The 21,756-nt window shown below is 48.2% G+C and overlaps 1 protein-coding gene across 6 annotated transcripts in view; it reads left to right on the top strand.

Moving 5' to 3' along the window:
* Nucleotides 1-21,756, top strand: part of LOC119860031 (proton-coupled amino acid transporter 1-like) — a 74,622-nt gene that overhangs the window by 32,504 nt on the left and 20,362 nt on the right. For 3 of the 6 annotated variants that reach the window (XM_043491292.1, XM_043491295.1, XM_043491293.1), the window contains 2 exons: nt 3,867-4,036; nt 15,973-21,570. In XM_043491292.1, coding sequence (XP_043347227.1) covers nt 3,867-4,036; nt 15,973-16,235 — 433 coding nt within the window. In that variant the 3' untranslated portion in view covers nt 16,236-21,570. Of the gene's footprint in view, nt 1-3,866; nt 4,037-10,380; nt 12,505-15,972; nt 21,571-21,756 lie in introns of those variants that run through there. The other 3 variants (XM_043491298.1, XM_043491296.1, XM_043491297.1) reach the window with 2 other exon arrangements.

Raw genomic sequence — 21,756 nt, 5'->3', positions numbered from 1 at the left:
CTGGGAAACTATTCAAAGTTTAAAAGTGTGCAGTTTCTTTGCCTTCATTGGCCTGGAACCCTACATGTCCCAAGGTGGCTTATGAACCAGATAGCAGTGCTTAATCTTGGCTTATTCCCTGCTAGCCCTACCCTTTTCCTGTAGTGGAAAGTGTCTTGACTTGTCATGTGACCTGACTTGCCATTTCTTACCCATGAGTGATAAAGTTACAGTAAAACTTGTACATCCTGAAACAATGGGCTTCCCCGATATTGATATTTAATGGCCATATAAATAGAGAACACAGCCAGGGTGCTCAACTAACTGTCCGAGTTTACAGTCTAAACAGGTAAGACACAGGGTAGGAGAGTGGAAATATTACTATCCCCATTTTTACAGATGGTGAACTGAAGGGCAGAGGAACAAAGTAGCTTGCCCAAAGTCGCACAAGGAATCTGACACAGCTAAGAATTTAACCCAGCTCTCCGCAGTGCCTTAACCACAAGACCATCCTTCCTCTGTGCAGCATCATCCGCTTTCTAAAACATCATTTGGCTTTTTCCAAACTCTTAGATGATGTTGTGCTTTGCCCCCACCTAGGGGAGCAGGGGGCAAAGTTGCTGACTCCTTGTGACCTGCAGAGACTCCTGGGCCAGCCCTGCTCTGGATCTTTGGAGATGTGCATTACATTCATACAAACTTCTTGCTTTAGGAGCTAGTTCTCTATAGCCTTTTCCCATCTTTGGTGGCCACAGTAGGAATATAACCTAACCAAACACAGGAACAAGTGACTTATGGTCAGATGTTCAGAAACTCACCCCCATACCTGGATGTGGCTTATGCCCCGAACCCCAACTTGCACAACAGGCATCAGGGTATTTACACCCTTAAATTAGATTCTCATCAACATGAAAATTTTGCCTGTAGCTTTTTGTACATTAGGCTGCCTTGATAAATGTGGGTGTTTTCAGTAACTAGTGTGTCCTGTAAAGCCACAGTGGGCAATGTAGTCCAAATTCTTGAGTTACTCGCTCTCTGAAGAAGACTGCATACAGTGACTAGAGAATTTATAAAAGATATTCAAGGCATATTGACATAGGAATAATCTAAGGGGGGATCTGTTCCAATACGTGCAACAAATAGCTCCTGTCTATAGCTTGCACTTTGTACCTTACCTGTCCCCATCACTGCTTCAGGCAGTGTGTAGTTTTTCTCCCGGCACTGCCACCATTGAGTTGATCTTCCCAAGCCAAAGCAGGAATGTCCTTTCACCACAACCCCCATCAGGTTCGGTGTGGAGCAGAGAAGCAGCACTGCTTGAAACTGATTCCCAGAAGGAAGAGAGGTTTCAGAGTAGCAGCCGTGTTAATCTGTATTGGCAAAAAGAAAAGGAATACTTGTGGTATTGCAACCCATCACTGAGGGATTCAAATCTAGGAGTCACGCAGTTGGGGTGAGAAGAGAACCACCTGATCCATGGGGCATAGAACAGCTCGTAAGCATGAGGATTAAGCACTTGTGGCACCTTAGAGACTAACAATTTATTTGAGCATAAGTGGAAAATACAAATGCATCCGATGAAGTGAGCTGTAGCTCATGAAAGCTTATGCTCAAATACATTTGTTAGTCTCTAAGGTGCCACAAGTACTCCTTTTCTAAAAGGAAGAGAGGGATTTTTATTTGCTACTTAATTGTCTCTAGGTTAGAACTGCAAAGTGCTTAATCCTCATGCTTACGAGCTGTTCTATGCTCCATGGATAAGGTGGTTCTCTTCTCCTCACCCCAACTGCCTGACTCCTAGATTTGAATCCCTCACTGGTGGGTTGCAACGCTGAAGAGCCTCTTGCCCATAAGAATGTGTTCAGGTCGTCCGTGCCCCCCCCCCCCCCCCGCGTACCAACCCTGGCTTCACAGAGTTGCAATTTCTCAACATGCTTTGGTACCTTGTATGATTACTAAGGGGCAGCGCTTCCAGCCTGTAGACGCTAAAGGATTGTAAAAAGGTGGCTAGCCCCTCCTGCCTTAGCTGGAGCTTTTGCATCTCCAGCTTCTGCTTGTTTTCCCCCGTGCCGCTCAAGTTCTGTCTAGCTCTGCTCCCCCGTGCATGTTCTTATTTCTCCAGACAGGCATGCACACCAACTGGAAGCCTGATCTAGATTGGCCCGTGGAATGCTGGGATCTAGTCAGCTGGTTGGCCCAGCTTATACAACACTCTTTTTCTAAAAGGCCGGTTCTCTTGCCCAGGGATCCCTTGACATTGCACAGCAATTGGTATCCTCTAGCCATCCTTGGTCCCAGATCGGGGTCATTCTCACACAGAGAAGACAAATTCCTTCCCTTTGTATTGCTGGTGTCTGTCACTGTAGAATGAATACCTAGCGAGCCCCCTGCTGAGTTGGGGACTTAGCGAGGGGCTCTACCAGGACACAAAACCTGCCCAGCACTGCTATTTTAACAGTCCCTTCCCCCAAACCCTCTGTGTCGAGCTCCAAAAATAGTCTGGTTTTTTTTGTTTATTTAATCGAGCAGGTTAAAGTGAAGGCGGTGGTGACGTCTGCATTGCTTTTAACTTCCGAAACCTGTGCTAATCCTGGCAGTTCCCCCTAGCTGGGAGGGAAAGGCAGCAATATAAAACTGTGAAATATTCATGTCGAAAGCTGATAAACTACTTTGAAGGTAGCCTTGATCTTTTTATTTTAAGGCACAGAGTGGAATCAGGCTCGCTGCAGAGCGAGGCGAAATGTAGCTTTTTCTTCCTCCCACGAAGAACCCAAATTTTGCTAGCAAAGGTAGGGATGAGAGAGAGAGCCCAGGGAACAGGTAATAAGAGACAGCTTCTGTAATTCTAGCTCACTGGCTGACAGCCAGCGTGGGTTGCTGGTGGTAACTGAAGTCTGATCAGCTGGCTCCTCAGTGAGGCGACCTGTGGTCTCTGTCTGTTTCCCTGGGGATGGGTGGCCAGGTGCCCCAGTGGGTAGTGCCCTCATAGGGATAAGCCTCCCTGCATTCCTTAAAGGTGGCCCCTGCAGTTCCGGCTGGGGAAGGTGGTGGGGGAGCTCGCGCTGCTGGGACAGTGCCCATTCTGTAGCTGAGCGAAGGCCTTCGGACTCCAGTTGGCAGGAGCTTGGTGGACAGTGTCATGCTGTGTGTGCACATGCTCACAAGTTCAAATCCCTGGCCCCTGCGACCCACCCTGACTAGAGTATGAAATGTCCCCCTTTCTGAGCAGTGGGAGAAGACCCATATGCAAGCGGCAGAGCCCCGGAACTGGCTAGCAGCAGCCTGCTTTAAGCCAAGGGCTGAACGTATGGTCTGAGGAGCTTCCACAGAAGCCAAAGGTATTTAGGTGCTCAGAGATGCAGCGAGGCATCTAGTGGGATTTTCCAAACATCCAAAGTAGGTTAGGCGCCTAATTCCCATTGTTTTCAATGGCAAGCACTTCCCTTAGGCAGTTCGGTAAATTCCCCCAGGCACCCAGCTGCGTCTTTAAGCACCTGTGTCAGTCTGGCCCTTCGTACCGTCACGATGGGTGGGGTGGAGTCAGAGCGCTCGAAGCGTTCGTTGTCGATAACTCTGGGCCTGTCGGCTCCTAGGGCACCCGCCCACGCTGAGATCTCTCTTCTCGTGCATAGTCACATGGCCAGAGCAAGTGTCTTTCAGCTGTGGGCTTAGGGCTTGTGCTGCCCTGTCTTGGGAAGGGGATGCTCGCTTACCCCTTAACCAGGGATCGCAGGGCAGGCTTCACAAACACTGGATTAAGACAGCTCTCTTTCCCTTCTAATTTCGGTCTTGTCACAGAGTTATTTTTATTTTGTTTTGATTAACTCTGCCTCTGAGGGAGCTGGGATGTGAGTGGAGGTGACTGGATTTCTCCATTCCCTTTGCAGGCTGTACCAATCTGTCAAGCTGCTCTACTCCATTGGGATCTTCTTCACCTATGCGCTGCAGTTCTATGTCCCAGCTGAAATCATTGTGCCCGGGGCTGTTTCCCAGGTGCCGGAGCGCTGGGCGCTGTGGGTCAACCTGCTCCTCAGGATGTGCCTCGTCTGCGTGACATGTGAGTAGGAGCCAAACCCATTTGGTTTGCTCGCCTTCTAGGGCGGGGATGGGGGGCCAGCGGTGTGGGAACCCTTGTGAAAGCATTGGCAGCGTATCCCGGAATCTTCCCCGGTGCTTACCAGACACTCGTCCGCATTACGAAACCTCCACACAGTCTGACGCCCCTTGGCACAATCGTTAGACTCTGCCCAGGAGCGCCCGGGGACTGGGATCGGACTTGCTGGTTAGGACTTGCCCAGCATCTATCCCTTCCCTGGCTGTACTCAGAGGCTCTGCATGCACCTAGAGTAGGCGCTGCAGGTGATCTGTGTGTTGGAGCAGCACATAGGAACCATGCACAACGCTTGCCCGTGTTAGGTCATGTATCAGGGACTCCTTCCCAAAGTGCCGGCTGTTGGGCGATGAAATCCCTTTCAGAATGCGAAGCGTGGGGCAAACCTCCCGGTTCACTGAGTACGCAGTGTGGTGCCTTCCCTGTCCGCTTGCGTAGGGCTTATGTATGTTCCTATTTGACAGTTACACACCCTGCAGATGGTTTCTAGCACCTCTTCCTTGCTTTAAGGCTTGTGAGCAGCTCACAAACAGGCAACTTCCTCCAGTGACTCAGAAGTTGCTGGCTAATACAGTAGCTGGATGGGAGGGGGCAAGACAGGGAATGGGAGTATGTTAAATTGGCCAACCACATTTTCATATATAACTGACCTACTTCACCAGGCCTCTTTCTTTTGCATTCTGTGGACTCTGTTTTGAAAGCAAAACTCTTCGGCTGCCACAGAGAATCTCCATCTCCCTTGTTGCCGCCCCAGGAGCTCTCTTAAAAGCCCGCATTTAAGTGCCGCATGCAGGAAAGCGGAAGGTAAATAACTGGAGACGATACATAGATGGTTTATAATCAAACTCTGACGTGAGCATTGGGCCTCCTGCCGACTGCACATCCCAGGGCTGCTGTGCCAGATGGACACAGAAAATCTGAAATTGCCTATCTTCCCCTGCCAAGAGGGTAGTTCTTGGAAAGAAGTTCTAATGTAGTAGGCCAGGAGGCTGAAATCATGGTTATCTATAGAACAGGTGCAGCATAGCCGGTAGCAATATTGGCTTCCCCAATCTGATCCCTATGCTTCGTCTGCTGGGGGAACTCGCTCCTTAATCTAGAGGAGATGGGTCTCTCCTGTTGTGAAAGGGTAACTTAATCTGTTCCCGCTCTCTGTTCTTTGTCCAACTGCTGAGAGTGGACATGCCCAAATCACAGTATATTAATAGAGAACTGGCGAAATGAAACGGAACAATCTGCTGAGCAGGGTGAGAGGCTCAAATAAGTCTACTCCATGGAAGCTGAATAGCCCCCAAGAAAGCCCTAACCTCAAAGAACTTTGAAGGCTGATAGAGTGGCTGTAGCAGCAGGTGTTTAGAGTTGGTCTTGCCTGGAAGCAATGCAGACTACCTGTGTACCAAGGAATTGGCTGAGATGATTGCATCCTCTGTAGAGAGCATTGTGAGTAGGGTAAAGTTTTGGAGTCTGGGCTTATTGCTGTCCCTGGATATTCAGTTCACAGCAGCCAGAGATGCTGCTTTCCATCTCTGGCTAGTGGGAAGACCGCGCTCCTTCCCATCAGTGCCGACCTAACCATTGTAATCTGCTGTATCACCTCTCTCAAGTCACTGCAATGCATGTCACCAGACACTGACTTTGAAAGCTGCAAGGGACAACTGGCTACTGCCTGTCTCCTAGGCCAGACCAATCAAAAGCTTGTTGTATTGCTGCTCCCCGTCCAATCCAGCATCTTCTTCAACATCCTGGCCCTCATCAAAGCTTTCAGTATGCCAGTTACCTCTGGACTACCTCTCTGTGCAAGGCAACGCAGATTCAGAGGCTGACGGGACCTAGAGCCAGTTGTGGACTGGGAAGCTCTTAGTGGAGGGCCTTTGCCTAAGGAGCGCTCTGCCACAGATTTTGCTGAGCTTGGATCATGCCAGCGGATGAAACAAGTCATGCTTCTGTATGCAGGTCTTCTCTGAAAGAATGGAAACAGCCAAATAGCCTTCCATGCTGGGGGTGCAGGGACTATGCTGCTAATAAGACTGTTCCAGTGCTGTCCTCTTGTATTATCTTAGATACCACAGTGGTGAGCATTACAAATTCATAGGTTCTGCAACAGACGAAGAACCTGGGCACCAAGCAATTCTCACCAGGTTGGGTTTGTGTGGGGGCCTGTGTTTATAGGATCAAACGGAGTTACTGAATCAGTGAGAATTGCTGTGTAGATGGTCCCTACGCATGGCTGATGCCAGAACCTTTCTCTGATGCCGAGGGGGATGGATGCAGGGGGAACCCATCAGTGCCACCCCCTTTCCAAACAACTCATGGCCAGTAAGTACTACAAAGAAACCCCAACTTCAGTGAAGCTTATTTTCCTGCATCCAGAGTTTGTATTAACAGTAATATCTACTGCTAGAAGTGGACTCCCCGTGCACTGCCTTCCCATCTCCCCCCCCACCCCCCAGATCTGTGGTGTGTTAAGCTCTGGTTTTTGCTGGTTCAGCCAGATTGGAAACCTCACCACTCCCTTGCTGCTCTAGTTGCTGCTTTTCAGAACAGATCCAGCTTTGATCTCTGAGAAGCAAGAGGAGTTTGTCTTAGATGATTTATCTTATTCCACCCCATCCCTTAAACCAGCAGTTCTCAAACTTCTGTAGTGGTAACCCCTTTCACACAACAAGCCTCTGTGTGCGAGCCCCCACCCCCTTATAAATTAAAAACACTTTTTTAAAATATTTAACACTACTATAAATGCAGGAGGTGAACTGGGGTTTGGGGTGGAGGCTGACAGCTTGCAACCCTCCACATAATAACCTTGTGATCCCCTGAGAGGTCCTGACCCCCAGTTTGAGAACCTCTGCCTTAGACCTGTTGTCCACCCGGATAATAAGTGTGGGGGCTTTTTTATTCTCTAGTGACGTATTCCTTCCTCTTTGAGTTTAAAAAGAGATGTAGCTAGCAGAAAATGGAATTAAAAAGAGAACAAGGCAGGTGTGGTGTTATCCTTAGTTCAAAGCAGACCGGAGAATACTGGGAAGATCATACTTATCCTTCTGAAGGACAGTCCTAAATAAGAGGACAGGAATTTGCCAGCATCTGGAGTGCCAGAGTGGGACAGTATAGATGAAATAAGGTAGGTGGGTGTGTGCGTGTGAGTGCGTGCACAAAAAACAGACCCTTCTGCCTTCCTGTACTGCGGGGCTCTTTACTACAGGAGACCGTGCTAGAACAGAGATTCCCAGCAGAGCACTCCCCCAGTGCCAGGGGATGCATCCCAACCATTACTGCTCTAGCAGTGCAGACTCTCCAGGTCCGAGAGACACCCGGAACTGACAGTTTCAAGCAGCTAAGTGGAATAGGCTTCAGTGAATCCAGGGCTGGAATCGAGCGGATACAGCAAGAGGCTGGGAAAGAACAAAGGGTTAAAGGAGATGGGTTTTGGTGGCCATCTGTGTGTGACTGCAGCGAGCCCACAGATGGTGGATTAAAAATAGTCCCAGATGTGCTAAGGGGACAGGCATGGATTCCTTTGTCATGTATATCCCTGCTGGGTTTGTGCACTCAGAGGGGAGTAAGTGTGAGATCACAGGTTCTCAGAGAGGATAAAAGCCATTAAGCAGTTGGCATGAATATTCATTGGAATGATCTCAGGGCCTTGGACGCAAGCCTCTGTCAGAGCTTCAGTGGCCTAAGAGAGGGTGCAGTCTGGATTTGTTTTAGCTTAACACTTCAAAACCTACACCGTTAAAAGCCCTTTGAATTAATATCTGTGGAAAGCACAACGGTTGTCCCCTGAGGCTGAGGGACTGCAGCTGGTGATTTACTTTTGCTGCTTGTTTTCAGTGGGGTTTTAATCATGTTTACTTTGAGCAACAATAATCGAAGGAGTCATAGGGGGCTCACGATGGCAAGTTTTTCAACCCGTTTCTCTGCTTCTTCTGCGAGTTGTCTCTGTAGGATTGTGCCCTTTGGAGATGGGGGGGTGGATTATTTTGACTGGGGGAAGGAGAGATGAGAGGAAAATGAGGTGCAAAAGTGTCTGGCTCCTGTTATCCCTCAGCATCCCTCCCTTCCATCCCGCTCACACCCTTAACTTGAGCCAGACCTGAGCAAGCGCCATACTTGAGTTAAGCAGTAGAACAGGGCAGCCCCCTCCTTAAACTGCAGTGTTGGAATGGGGAGCTTTTGTCAAGAGGTGAAGCCTCTTTCCATGGAGCTTTGTAAGTGATCCTGGCTTCCTTCGCTTCGTTGCTGTGGCCCGATGGCGGCTGTTCCTGGAAGCGGCTCGGTGCCAGTGAAATATCTGCTTCTGTATAGCAGCCAGTATCTCAGTACAATCACTCTGTCCGGTGTAATGTTTGGGCCACTTCTGAGCCTGCTTTGAGGCCTGGGAGCCAAAGATCTGAGTTCTAATCTTGCCTTTGACACTAACCAGCCTTCCTGACTAGGTGGTTCGCCTTGAGGTGAAAAGGACTGTGTAAATTCTGAGAGGCTGCATCTGCCATCAGTTATGTGGCTACAATTCCTGTTGACTTCAGTGGGAGCTACACCCTGTAACTGAGGGCAGAGTTGGGCCCCAGTATTATCAGAACACTTTAGTTTTTAAGATTTACAGCCATGTGTTTTTTCCACCCAATGTAAAATATCCAGGCTCTTGGGGTTCTCTGTTTATCCCCTGCCAATAAATTTGGGTGCAAAACCATCAAAAGTGGGAAAACCAAGATTTCTCCCTTTCTCTGTGGCACAATTGTAGGCCGTTCTTGCTTTGTGGCTTTAGTGCTCATAAATGAGAAACTGATGATGGCAGCAAGACTGTGTGGGTCTGTTTTCCATTAACCCCACAGCTCTCAGTCCAGCTGACCTGTGGCAAACCGCGGTGTTGGGATAGGGACAAAAAGGCCCATGGAAGACTGCAGTGAGACTATCAAACCCCGTTGAATTAGTTATCCGAGTCAGGATTTTGAATCCAGTTCTCAGCAGGTGTTATGTGAACAAATTGCCCATGCACACAATCCCTTAGATTGAGGCAAATTCTAACATGGTCCTCATGGATGGCCAGTAGCTCTTGTAAAAGAAGATGTGGAGGTGATGGAAGAAACAGTTGCAAAAGTGCCCTCGGTCTAGCTGATGAGATCTTTCAACGCCCGAGAACTCTTCACAAAGAGCTTTTCTTGCACTACGGCCCCTTCTCTCAGCTATTGTTGCTACTGGAGAGAAGAATGGGGAAGGGGACATTGATTCTGGCAGAGTTATTGCACTGGAGCCTTTCCATTTGAAATGCCAGTTCCATATCTGCAGGTTGTCCCTTGTGCTACTCAAATGAGCATCTTGATCCTGTGGTCAGAGGAATAACGTCCAATCATCTGTGGCTATCTTGTGCAAGCAGCAACCTGCTTACAGAGGCTACATTACTAGCCTTAGGCACTAAAATTCAATGCCCAGATGTCTGTCTAGAGCAAACTACAATTCTCCAGGCAGACAGAGCTGTGATAGTAAGTTGCACAGAATGCTTCAAGTTCATAAATTGCTCAAAGGTGCCCCCTATTGGCGTTAGAGGATCCTGCTACAACCTGTTCATAATGCAGCAATCTCTCACTCCAGCACTCAAAGGGTGAGCTGCTTGCTGGCTTGATTGTGATAATCTCTCCTATCCTCGTTGCTTCTAGATCAGTGCATGTGTGGTCTCCTTTGCTAGGTACTGCATGCCTCCTAGCGGGCTGGCTCCTGCCACCTGGCATGCAAAATGCCTCATTGAGGAAAGCACTGTAATGTGCAAGAATCCTGGTGCCTACACTGCTTTTTCCAGCAGGTGGAGTGAGTTGTGGCTACTTGCTCCAAACCTCCAAACCATAAGAGCCATAGTCCTCTGTGCCTCAGATCAGTCTGATGAGACAACTGTCAGCTCTGGTGCTCTTGGGCTTTCCAGGAAGACTTGCAGCAGAACAGGGAAGACCGGCCTTGACACCAAACCCTGGGCTACACTACAGACGTATGTTGGCATAACTGCATTGCTCAGGGGTGTGGAAAATCCCCCTCCCTCCCCCCCCCTTTTGATGCACTTATACTGGCTGAACTCCTGGTGTAGATGGCACTATATCGAAAGGAGGGCTTCTCCTGTCACCATAGCTACCACCTCTTGGGGAGATGGAGTTCCTACCCCGATGGGAGAAGCTCTCCTGTCGGTATAGATAGCGCCTTTACTTACTGCCACAGCAGCTCCATGCTGTATGGGGTACACAAACCCCACCCCTTTTGCATATGCTCCAGACAGGCAAGAGCACACACAGAATTTGTTTTCTCCTCAGGTCACCTTTACAGTGGACAGGGGTAGGATGAGCTCAGCGTCCAGTTGGTCTCGCGCTGCTGTAACCTTACTCAGAGACTGACTGCAGCACACAGCTGCAAAATCTTATGCTACAGCAGGTCCTGCACTGTCTAAGCACAGCGGGGCCACGGAAAGACAAGTTGGCCTTAACTTAGGAGTTGCTGCCTGTGTTGTGACATGTTGTGTTTAATTCCAGCAAAACTCGGTTGAGAACAGATTTCTGTTGCAACCCCTCAGCCCTCCCTGAGGTTCCACCGTGGCCAGTCTTGAGCTAACCAACCAGGCTTGCCCGTGCTGTTGAATTAGATGGCTGTTACTTTCAGGCCCTCATCTTGTGACATGATTAGAAAGCTCTGTCAGAGGCACTAAGGTCTAAGCAAGTTGCCTGCAGTGGCGGCTCTTTACTTCGCTGTCTGAGAGTCATGGGGCAGCGTAGCCACCGAACTAGGTGTGTCAGGACCTGCGGCTCCAATGGCTGTTATAGAGTTGAGTTGCCATCTTACCCAGCTGCCCCTATCCCTCACGCTGGAGCTGTGTTGGCAGAATGACCCCTGGACTGAAGACCTTGGTGTTGGGGGCGCTGTGATGCAAGCTGAACAGAGCCATGTTTCTTTCCAGGCACGTTTCTTGTTCCGTTGCACAAGAGATCCATTTTCTGGTGACCCATATTAAAATAATTAAGTTCTGGTTGCAAAAATGCAATGTTTTTTCCTATATCCTGGGCTCAAGGAGTTGGATTCTTCCCCCCCAGAGTGTGTAGCAGACAGTATTTTTTTTTTTGACAGGCCATGTTTTCAAAGCAATCAACCAATTTCCTTTTCTCTGTGGTGATTATGCTTTGAAGTGCCCTACTTTCATTGTCGAGAATCTTTTTTTGTTGTGCAGAATCTGGTTGCCTTCCTCCTTAAGGTTTTGTGTACTGAAAAGCCTTAACAATGCCATTGAGCACCAAAGATGAAGAGGGCTGCCCACCTTGTCATTTCCTTTCCTAATAAGTTAGCTGTCTGGGGCCTTGGCCCTTACAATTTTTTTAAATTGATTTATTTTATTGAACTGCTGTCTGTGGTACTTTCCGGCCCCATTACTATAGTATTGGAGTGCCTCAGTCTGTAATGCAATAATCTTCACAACAGTCCTGTGAGGGAGGGAAGTGGTGGTATTGCCATTTTGCGGATGGGAAGCTGAGGCATTATAAAGCTAAGTGACTCACCCAAGGTCACACAGGACATCTGTGGCGGAGCAGTGGATTGTACTCTGCTCTCTAGTGTCCTAGGCTAGTGCCCTAATCACTGGGCCATCTCTCTTCAATGTTGTAGGTTCATCATTCTGTTTAGGATTACAAAAAGTGAAGCAGCATACACCCAGGTTAATGTGGCTGGTAGCTGAGAGAACATCCCACAACTAGCTTGGAGTTTCTCTCTCTCTTTCTGTGTAGCAGAGCATGTGTCACACCCAGGGCCCAATGTACAACTTCAGTAATGGAAATCATTAGGGGCAGTCAAACCAGGGTAAGTATTTTCTGTAAACGTTGAAGCTGGGGTGTGGCAGGGGGAGACAGATTTTTTTCATTTGAAACTATCCATGGAATCTTGTGGGTTTTTACTAAATAAAACTATGGCTTGAAACAAAATTTGGGGATTGTCTTTTTCTCATCTCATCCCATCCCAACTGGAAGAGTAGAGGGACATTGGGGGGCTCGGGGGCAGAGAATCCCAGATTCTCCACTTTTTTCAGTTGTCAGTCTAGTGTTTTCAGTCTTCAAAATTTTCACCAAAACGAATTTTCCACAGTTTTTGTCCTGATCAAAAAGCCATGTTTTGCTGGGTAAGACTTCAACAAAAAGCTTTCAACCAGTTCTACAAATCATATCGAGATTTGCCCTCCAAATTAATGGCCTGGGGTCGGGGGTGTGTGCTATCTTGGAAAATCTTCTCCTAGACAACTGAATAAATTCAAAATAATGAACCTTGCACTGTTTTGGGGACACTTGTAGGGTCAAACAGAAAAAAACTAGGCCATCTGTGGTTTTTTTAAGGAGTTCCTTAACTCTAAAAACCTCTCTAGATGTATTGATAGGCTCATTTATGCTGGTGTCATTTCCGAAGGTAAGCAAAAAAAATCTTTTTGCTCTATTCTGACGTAGCGGGATACAACTTTTCCCCTTCCTCCTCTTTGTGGTTCAAGGGGTTTTGGATTTATGGGCTCGGAGCTCACGGAGTCGATGGTTTAAACCATGGTATGAAACGCAGAGGTGTTCTGATGGCTATGATGGAGCACTGGAATGGCCTGAGACACTGGGAAAGTGGGGAGAGGCGGAGATGGATGCAAGGAGTCTCATGACAGCATGTGGCTGGCAGGGCCTTTCGTCGTACCGGAGTCTCAGAAGTTGTTCACATTTCTGGAAGTGGAGTCTATTGGCTGTCACCCTGACTGACTTGCCATCACGTGCTCCTTTCTTCGCTGTGATGATGGCCCTTTGGCATTGATGCCAGAAGATGGGCACTGACCTCTGTTTTAATTTACACCTTTTTGGGTAGAGCAGGGTGCTAAGTGGTGGTTTTTTCTGGGCGGTTACTGTCTGGGAGAAGAATGTGAATTGTGCAGGAATGCTGGCACTGTCGATAGAGTTCAGTTGGGCTGAAAGGCCTTGGCCCGGCAGCAGGGTCCTTGTTTCGGGTCGTTATCAGGGAGGTCAGTGTTTACCACTTGACCCGCTGAGTTGTTAAAGTCCGAGGCAGTGCTGTCCTGCTTCCTCCGTGCCTTTGACGACATTTCCCTCCTCTCTGCCTCAGGCTCTGTGCAGTCACCCTCCTCTCCTCCCTCTTGTTGGCACACACGTTTCCTATCTTCTAAGTGAGGCCTGAGCCGGAGCTGTGACCCTCATTCATGGTTCTCTGAAGATGGCCAGGAGAAGCATCCTGTAGTGGCAAAGGCAGAACTGCAGTCAATGCCCTTCACTGCTTGCTGTTCAAGTTGGGAGGTTCCCCATGAAAATGGGACACGTGTGGCGAACGTCTGCATGTTTCTAACTACCATCCAAGCCCTTAGGTGGGAAGGGTTGACGTTGCCATGCCATGTGTGACACCACAATTGCCTTCCGTAGCAAGAGAATGGTTCCACTAATTCAGGACTGTGACTTGGCTGGGGGATTAAGGAGAGAGCTGCTGTTTCAACACAATATTGGACACACGTGTTGGCGAATAGAGAAAATGCCTGGCCAAGGAACATGCTTGTTTTTCTTTCAGGTTTTGTTCTAGTATAAAAAGTCCCCCTCTAACGGTCCAGATTCCCTTTTTAAAGCATCATGTTCTTGATACATATTGCCTTGATTGTTACTAATTACCACAGTGCTTATTAGCAATTGGAATGCTATGAAGGCCTATTTAACCCTCCTTCTGCCCTAAGAGATCAGTGTCCCTTGAAAATCCTCTTTATTGCTCTTATGGTCCCCACAACCACAGATCTGAGCACCTGTTACGCAGCAACCCTGCTGGTGTTGGCCCTAATCTGAAGTGTGGGTTCCTGACACTGGGCTTGTAGATCTGAGTTTAACCCCCTGATTTTGAAAATTGGGTCCTTACTTGGCAGTGGGGGGGGATGGAAGACATGACTCTGGATTAGCTGGAAAGCTCCGTTTGTGTTCAGAATAACAAAGGCCTTGGTGTCCCGGTGCAGCTGCTTACCTGCAGTAAGCACATACCACCCGGTCTGTATGCTGGCTCCCTGTCCCTCGCCTTGGCAGGCTTGTAAAGATCCAGATTTTCCCAAGACTTGTTTATCCGTTAGTGCCTAGCTCTGCTTTCTGTCACTGTGGTTAAGATTGGTTGGGGGGCCCTGGCTGTCAGGCCCTGTGTGTGCCTGGCTTTCTCACTCCCCTCAGTAGCCTGTTGGAGTCAGAGTCCAGCAGACCTCCAGGGCATGATGCAAAAGGCCTGGGTCTTTAGCAACAAGCTGGTTTTAGCTCTTGTTCTCAGGGGACGCGCCTGCTGTCTATAAGTGGATGTCTCACTACCACAATCGTGGGCCCTATAGAAATAAGTTAAATGAGCCGCCTCCTCATAAAACTGAAGCTCTGCGAGTAGCCCAGTCCTATTGCCATGGTGCCATTAACGATTCTCACTTAAAAATGCGTTTTCCAAATAGTGATCTGAACTCCTCCTGTCCAGTGGGCTGCTCCTTCTGCTTTCCACATCCCTCCCTTACTTCACCCTAACCAGTGAGCTTCTGTTCCACAGGCGGCCCTTGAATGTGTAAATGTTTGACTGGTGAGAGCGCTGGGTCACCCCTCCCCACCTCCATTGCAAGCTGCCCTGTGCACTAATGATCCAGCCTCCATCTTCTCTCCACCTTCCCGCAGAGGCAACAGAACCCATGGCAGGTGGGGAGGGTTACGTTGGCAGTAGAGGGGGCCTAAGCTTAAACTCTAAAATAACTTGCCCCTGTATGCCCAGCCTTGTACAGGGAGTCCAGAGACAGCGGATGAGGCTTGGGGATCTGTAGCTTATTCCTTTGTACTGGGCTGCTGTCTGACATGTCCTGTTGCTCTGAAGGAACCTACCCTCTGTTGAAGAGCAGTATTCCCCATTGCAAGGAGACACTCACCCCTCGGGCTGCTGGCCTTTCTGTGGCCTCGCCAGCTGGGAACACGACATCCTTCTGACTCCTGCTCAAACAAGACACCTCAGTCTGGTGGCCACTGGGGGGACCCCGTGCTCCCCAGACTGAAGACTCAAGGGGAGAGGGCATGACCATGTGTCGGTGTGCTTCTGGGAAAAGATAACAGCCACGGTTCTTGGGACCGTAAACCTGACTGATCCCCGGAGCGAAGCTGCCGCTGTGGGGATTTCTGGGTGCTGCCTGATGCGTTTCTCATCATTTAATGATATGTGAGTCCAGGAGCGATGGTGCCGAATCCCTGTGCACGATGGCTCTCCGTGGCACCCTAGTGCACTCCTGGAGGAGGAGTTTCCCCTCTTTCCCCTCCTTCCCCCCCCCATCTGGTCACAATCTCTCTAGCCAATCTTGTGTGCACACTGGGGTAAGGTGGAGCTCCAAATGGCCTCTAAATACCGAGCACCAAGGGGCCGTTCTGGAAGACCAACCCCTGAAAAGCTCCTTGGTTAATGACACCAGCGCCTGTCATCTGTAGCTCTCTCCGCTTTAGATGGGTAGACAAGTGCTATCTCCAGAGAGAATCTCACTTGCCCAGATTACAGTGACTCAATTGGCAGATCCAGGAGTAAAGCCTGGGGCTTCGGAGTGCCCTATCCCGCCTTGGGGGCAGGGGAAGTTGTGCCTGGATTGGGTCGTTCTGTACCCTAGATGTGTGTTGTCACTTTAACAGTCTTGGAGAGGGAGGCGGGAAGAGACACCCAGGCTGCTGGCTTCCAGCAAAGCTTGTTTTGGTTGATGGGCAGAGGCAGAGATCTAACCCACGGGACCAAACACACATGCCTGCTGCCTCATTCACCTTACGCTGTGATGGCCTGTCTGTTCCCACCTGCTCAGAGGAGAGTGGTCCCTCTCCAGGTGTCAGTACTAACAGCCCTGTATTTCTCTCTCCCTCTCCCAGGCCTGCTGGCAATCCTGATCCCCCGCCTGGACATCGTCATCTCTCTGGTGGGGTCTGTGAGCAGCAGTGCTCTCGCCCTCATCATCCCTCCCCTGCTGGAGATCACCACCTATTACTCCGACGGCATCCACCCTGTCACCATCGCCAAAGACCTCCTGATCAGCGTCCTGGGCTTGGCGGGGTTTGTGGTGGGCACCTACGAGTCCCTTTGGGCACTGGCCACACCCCCCATTGCCAACACCACCAGAGCCTTGGTCCAGTGACCCCTTTTCCTTCCCTCACTCCACCCTAGCAGCACCATACAGCCTCTTGGCAGCTCATTGGGTTTTCATCAGGGTCGTGGCAGTGACTCTCCCTTCCTTCTCTTTAAATGCATTTGTCCAGGTGAAGTGAGGGTGAGTGCACAACTGGAAAAGACAGGACCCCAATTCTCTTTCCCTCTCCTTTTAGTGTGCAGTTCCCACTTGGGGGGGGGGGTCCTCATTGCTTGGCTCTGGGAGCCCTGCAGAGATGACTTGCGGCCCCTGGTTGGGATGGAGTGCCTTCCTTTGCTCCACTGGGATCCTTCTGGCAGATTAAGGTGACATACCTACAGGTGCCAAGGTACTGCAGTTTTAAGTGGACATGCTTCTAGACTATAGAGTACCAAGGGCAGGGAAGAAATCCTTGGGCTCTTTCAGGGATCTAGATGACTGCTTCAAAGCTAAAAGTACCTCTACCCTTCCCAAAATCCCCTCTGCCCAGAAAAAGAGAATCTCTGAGTCTTTTCTGGTGCCAACTTTTTTTTTTTTCAGCACTTTAATTCATAGCAACAGAGCAACTCCAGCCAGTGAGCGACACATTAGAGCCCTCATCCTTCAGAGCTGTAGAACCTGGAAAATCACAAGGGGAAAAGGGAGCAGGAAACTGCACAATGAGAGAGAATCTCTTGCGTGCTCTGACCTGGCAGGCTGATAGTCACAGCCCGGTTTGACGCTCGCCGTGTGTAAGCTGAGCCTCGGTGAGCAGAGTGCTCTGTAGCTTGAGGAGCCAAACACATAAGCATTAGATGGCATTGTTTATTGGAATGCACGTTACAAACCCGTCTGCCTGGGCCTTTTTCAACCTAGATCCCTGCCACACTCCATCTCAGGCTCCGTCCATTCTAGGTCGCTTGGGATGAGGCAAGTCTGTGTGTTTGGGTTTCAGAGAAGAACTGGGGATTGTGCTAAATCCTGACTTAAGTTTTTAGTTGTGGTTTCTTTTTTATTTTTTTTCCCCTTTGTAGATTCTGTATAAGCGATGTGAGGTTTATCGAAAGCATTAGGAATAAGGTACGCACGCAGCAGGTTGTGATGGTGTCTGGAGGCTCCACTTCCCTGCTGAGGCAGTTATTTTATTCTTGAACTAGGAGCCCACTTTCCTTTACACCTTTCTTTCAAAAAAGGGCATGGGACAGGGATGTCCCCTTGCCGGTGGTACTTTAAGCTCACTCCCCCTCCCCTTGGAACGCTCCCTGCTTACAAGGGATGTCTTGTGTTTACACCCACGGTAGCTAGCGCCCCTGCTGGGCGGTGCTACCTCACTGTTTGTTATAAATCACTGATAGCACAAATGCTGAATCATGACAATGAGAACTGAAGGCAAATTGTTATAACGAACCTGCGTTCCTCTTCTCTTCCCCTGCTGGATCTATCCTTTTGTTCTCCGGCTAGTTAAGTAGAGGTCCCACTACTTGCTAGATAGGAAGAAGCGTTATCTGTGTTATCCACTTGGTTTGATTAGTGAGGGAAGGGAGCTGTCTCTTCTTCTTTCATTCATTTCCCTTTACTTTGCGCTGGATCTCTAGGCAGCGATAAGCTGTTTAAAGCTTTCATTGTCATGCTCTGGTGAGGCATCGCTTGACACGACACTCTCTCTCTCATTCCTGTGGCTTGTAACAGTTTGTCAGTGACCAAAGGACTAGAGTAAGCAATCCATTGATATAGATGCAGAGTTTGACTTAAAAAATCTCTTCCTTCTGTTTAGCGTAAGAGGAAGGGATCACTCAAGTGTGAATGAAAGTGCTAATGAAGGGAGTGTTCGTAAAGCGACGGCTGGAAATCAAATAGCGTCCCAGTGTACGCTTCAACACACAGACCCGTCCAGGACTACTTTGTAATGATTGTTTTTTGTAATTTAGCTTTTTACATTGATTTTTTTTTTAAAGGCGCTGCCAACACTCCAGCAGGATGGTTTGTTAATCTCGTGTCTAAAAGTAAGCACAATCTGAAAGGGCATTGGGCTGAATTTATTTATTTGCTAGGGTGGGGCAGGTAGGGCCAATGTATATTCATCTTGAAATCGAAGCTTAAAAGCCAAACTTGCAGCGCGTGATCAGGAGAGGTTTGTTCCCAAAGCCCTGTGCTAAATATGAATGGTCTGAAGGGAGGGTTGATGCTGTCTCTAAACCATCCAAAACCTCTGAGCTCTTGGACTAGTGTAGCAATGGAAAGATCAGTCTATACAATGGCTGGAGCATTTCATTTAATTAGAACAGGAGCGGGGTTTGATTTCCCCTTGGCCACAAAGTGGCCATTTTAGGTAACTAGCAGGGCCTAGCCACAAGTCTCTGCAGCCCTAACACAGGCCTGGAAATGGAGTCTGTGCGCATGTGAAATGGCAGGATGGCATTTTCAGGCAGGTTTTTTTTTAATGGCAATTCCAAAACATGGCAGGCAGGTCCAGCTGCACCCAAGAGGTTGGGTCGTGAATACCTGACCCCTGAGGGCTTTACTGGAAGGTGTCGGTTTATGCTGTGGCCATACCAAGGGTTGGTTTTAAAGGGTACCCTGGTAAATGGGGTTATTGTGCTTTTGCATTCCCCAAAAGCTGCTTCTGTCTCCAGGAGCCCTTAGGGAGATGTTCAGGAAGCAATTGTGGACCTACATTGTCTGTGCTTCTCTCTCCATGTACATTCCTAACACAGATATTTTCATTGAATGGAGAATTCACTTCCTTCATCAGCTCCTGTTACGCAGGTTGTTTCCTGAAGCAAACAAACTCTTAGCAGAACATTAAGTTCATATCTCCTTGAAAACAGCCTGACCAAAACAATGCATATTGGCACCTCTCCAGCCCCTGGCGTGGGCCAAGCCTCTTTTCCACTGTTACCTCTCCTTCAAAGCCTCAAAGTGTCCTCCCCAGGGGCACACCTTTCCTGTAGAGATCCCCTCTCCCACCGTGCAGATACCCTGCTATCTCTGCAGTCGCAGTGCAGTCAACAGATTCTAGGAACAAGTTCCATCTGGGCCAAGAGCCAGCCCTGGTTTCAGCAAGGAATACTGTGATTGGTTTGAACTGAACTTGGGGAAATGTAGGGAAATTTGGTGTGCTGGCTTCTTGTTTCTGACACTGGAAAACAGTGGACTTACAGTTCTTTGGGGTTTTAGACCTTTTTTGAGAGAAGACAAAATGCCAGGATGAGAAGCTATCTGGAGATGAGCTCCAATACATAAACTGCACCCAGGTCCCTCCTATTGTACAGAGGCTACGTAAGTAGCCTCTTTCCCCACAATGCAGTCGTAGTATAGGAATTTGCATTCAGTTCCGCATCGGGTGCATACGTTATCTACACACGTGTGTCTAGGCCTGGTGTCTTCCTGCAAGATTTTCAAGCCAGTTGTGTGGTGATGTAGCTTTTTTTTTTTAGCTGCAAATAGCTATATCTTATGCTCCTTTACATTTTTACTGCCACTGTCATCATTGGGGTGGCTGCAGTTGCAAAGCAAAACTTGCTCCATGTGCAGCTTTCCTGCTGAAGGTCATAGCAAGCCCAGCAACCAGTGAGGGCTTGTTACTGTTTACTTAGGTGACGCTCTTGAATTTCCAGTTGATATCTAGCTGGAGTGTGCCTTTAAGACAAAGGACCTGATCCTGCTGTCGCTTGCTTTGGTGTAAATTGCAAGTAACTGCATTGAGATCAGTGTGAACGAGATCAGGATCAGAAGGCCCCTATTTCCAGGAACTGCACTGGGGAACGGAGCTAGACGTGCACGCTACATATGGAAAGAGTGCAGTGTAAAAGATCATTTTATATTGACTCCTATAGAATTTACTCTGGTGTCTGATTTCATTACTGACATGCAACTCATTGGGCCTCACCTTTTCTACCCAGCATCATTGTATGCTGGAGTCTCGGGGAACAGTTTCTCTTGGCTTCATGGCTTTGTCTTCTGCTTGATGGAAAGTTGGCAGCAATTGAGAGCCACTACCTCCTGTTATCAGCCAGGCTCTCCTTGCCAGCCAGCGTAAGGATTATTCCATCTAATGGAACACTAATGTGTGTGTTGCTCTCCCTGCCACTCCCACCCATCCACATATGCTGCTCTTGGCCTCTACACAGTCCTGATTGACCATGGAGGGGTGTCTCTTCTCCATTTCCCCAGGTAGAAGTGACAGTTCAAGTTAACCCCAGCACTGCATCAACCTCCCATCCCTTGCTTCATGTAAAATACTGTCAGAATTATTGCTAATGGGACATAGACTATAAGTTATGGCCCCCAACAGTACGTGTCCTCTTCCACCTCCATTTAAAAGCTGTTTCTGTTGTCAGCCCTGAGCTGATACAACACTGTACAGCTTCAGGGGCTGGCTCAGTGGGCACTCTTGCACAGAACACAACATAGATTACATATAACTTTGCAGAACACTTGGATAACACAGGATTATTTGCTCTCTGAATATTAGCAGCTCACTGCTGGTTCAGAAGAGGGGGAAAACGGTTTTGTTTGTACTAACTGTCTTGGCCATATGATCGTGTTTAGAGGGATATTACAGAAGTGGCCACATCTACTTTTGGAACCCCTGGTCGCATTTTACATGCATATCATGCTGTCCCTCTAGTTCTGGTGTGGTACCACATCTCCAATCAAGGGAATGAAAAGGGCATTTCATGGCAGAGTATAGGGAAAGGGTGCATGACATGCCCATCTGCAATGGTAAAGAAACCCAGGACAAAATTCCACTTTAGATCTACCCCTGTGTAAAAGGAGTAACTCCATTCATAGTCAATGGATTTACTCCTGATGAGAACAGCATTTGGTCCCTGGTGTTTAGAATGAATGGTTGGCCTGGCAGTTCAAGTAACTGTGAATTTAGACTGTAATCAGTGCTGAAGTCCTCGCATTTGAGGTGCTTGTAGATTATTATGATCAGGACAACATTATTCAAAATTTTTTGTCTAGTTTAAATGTTGGGCCTTTCAGCTATATTTTAAATGAAAATAAAGGAGTGGGGAACAGGGTGCATTTAGCTGGGGTTACACTTATCCATGGAATGACTGAATAATTGCAGAGCGAAGTGTATTTTGACATAAGATAGTCACAGCCAGCATTGGTCTGGATGATCAGTGAGACCTACCTTTTGACTTCTATGTTGTCAACAGGTCAGTGACCAGGAAAAGCGTGTGTATAATTGTATCTAATCTGTTGATGTATTTCTTTTGTGCCAGCATGTATGTGTATTGCCAGCACATAGTATGTATATCTGCCCAGTGAAAGAATTTATTTGTATTTGGTGCTGTACCTGGATCATGTATTCTGTTATTTTATTCAATAAATAAGGTCTATTTTTATTTTATTAAAGGCTTCCATGATGCAATTTTTATACTAAACTTTATTTTTTAGACAGATAAATTTTACCTTTTGGGTTAAATGTCCATAGTTACCAGCTGTGATCATTTATATGTAACAAGTAGGCTATTAATTATTTAACTCCTGTTTAAATATTGTTTGGCACCCAAAATGTGCAAGGTGCTTTATCAAT

Source organism: Dermochelys coriacea, chromosome 8, assembly GCF_009764565.3.
Source record: "Dermochelys coriacea isolate rDerCor1 chromosome 8, rDerCor1.pri.v4, whole genome shotgun sequence".
In the NCBI taxonomy this organism is placed as follows: Eukaryota; Metazoa; Chordata; order Testudines; family Dermochelyidae; genus Dermochelys; species Dermochelys coriacea.
This window is presented reverse-complemented; position numbering and strand designations above follow the sequence as displayed.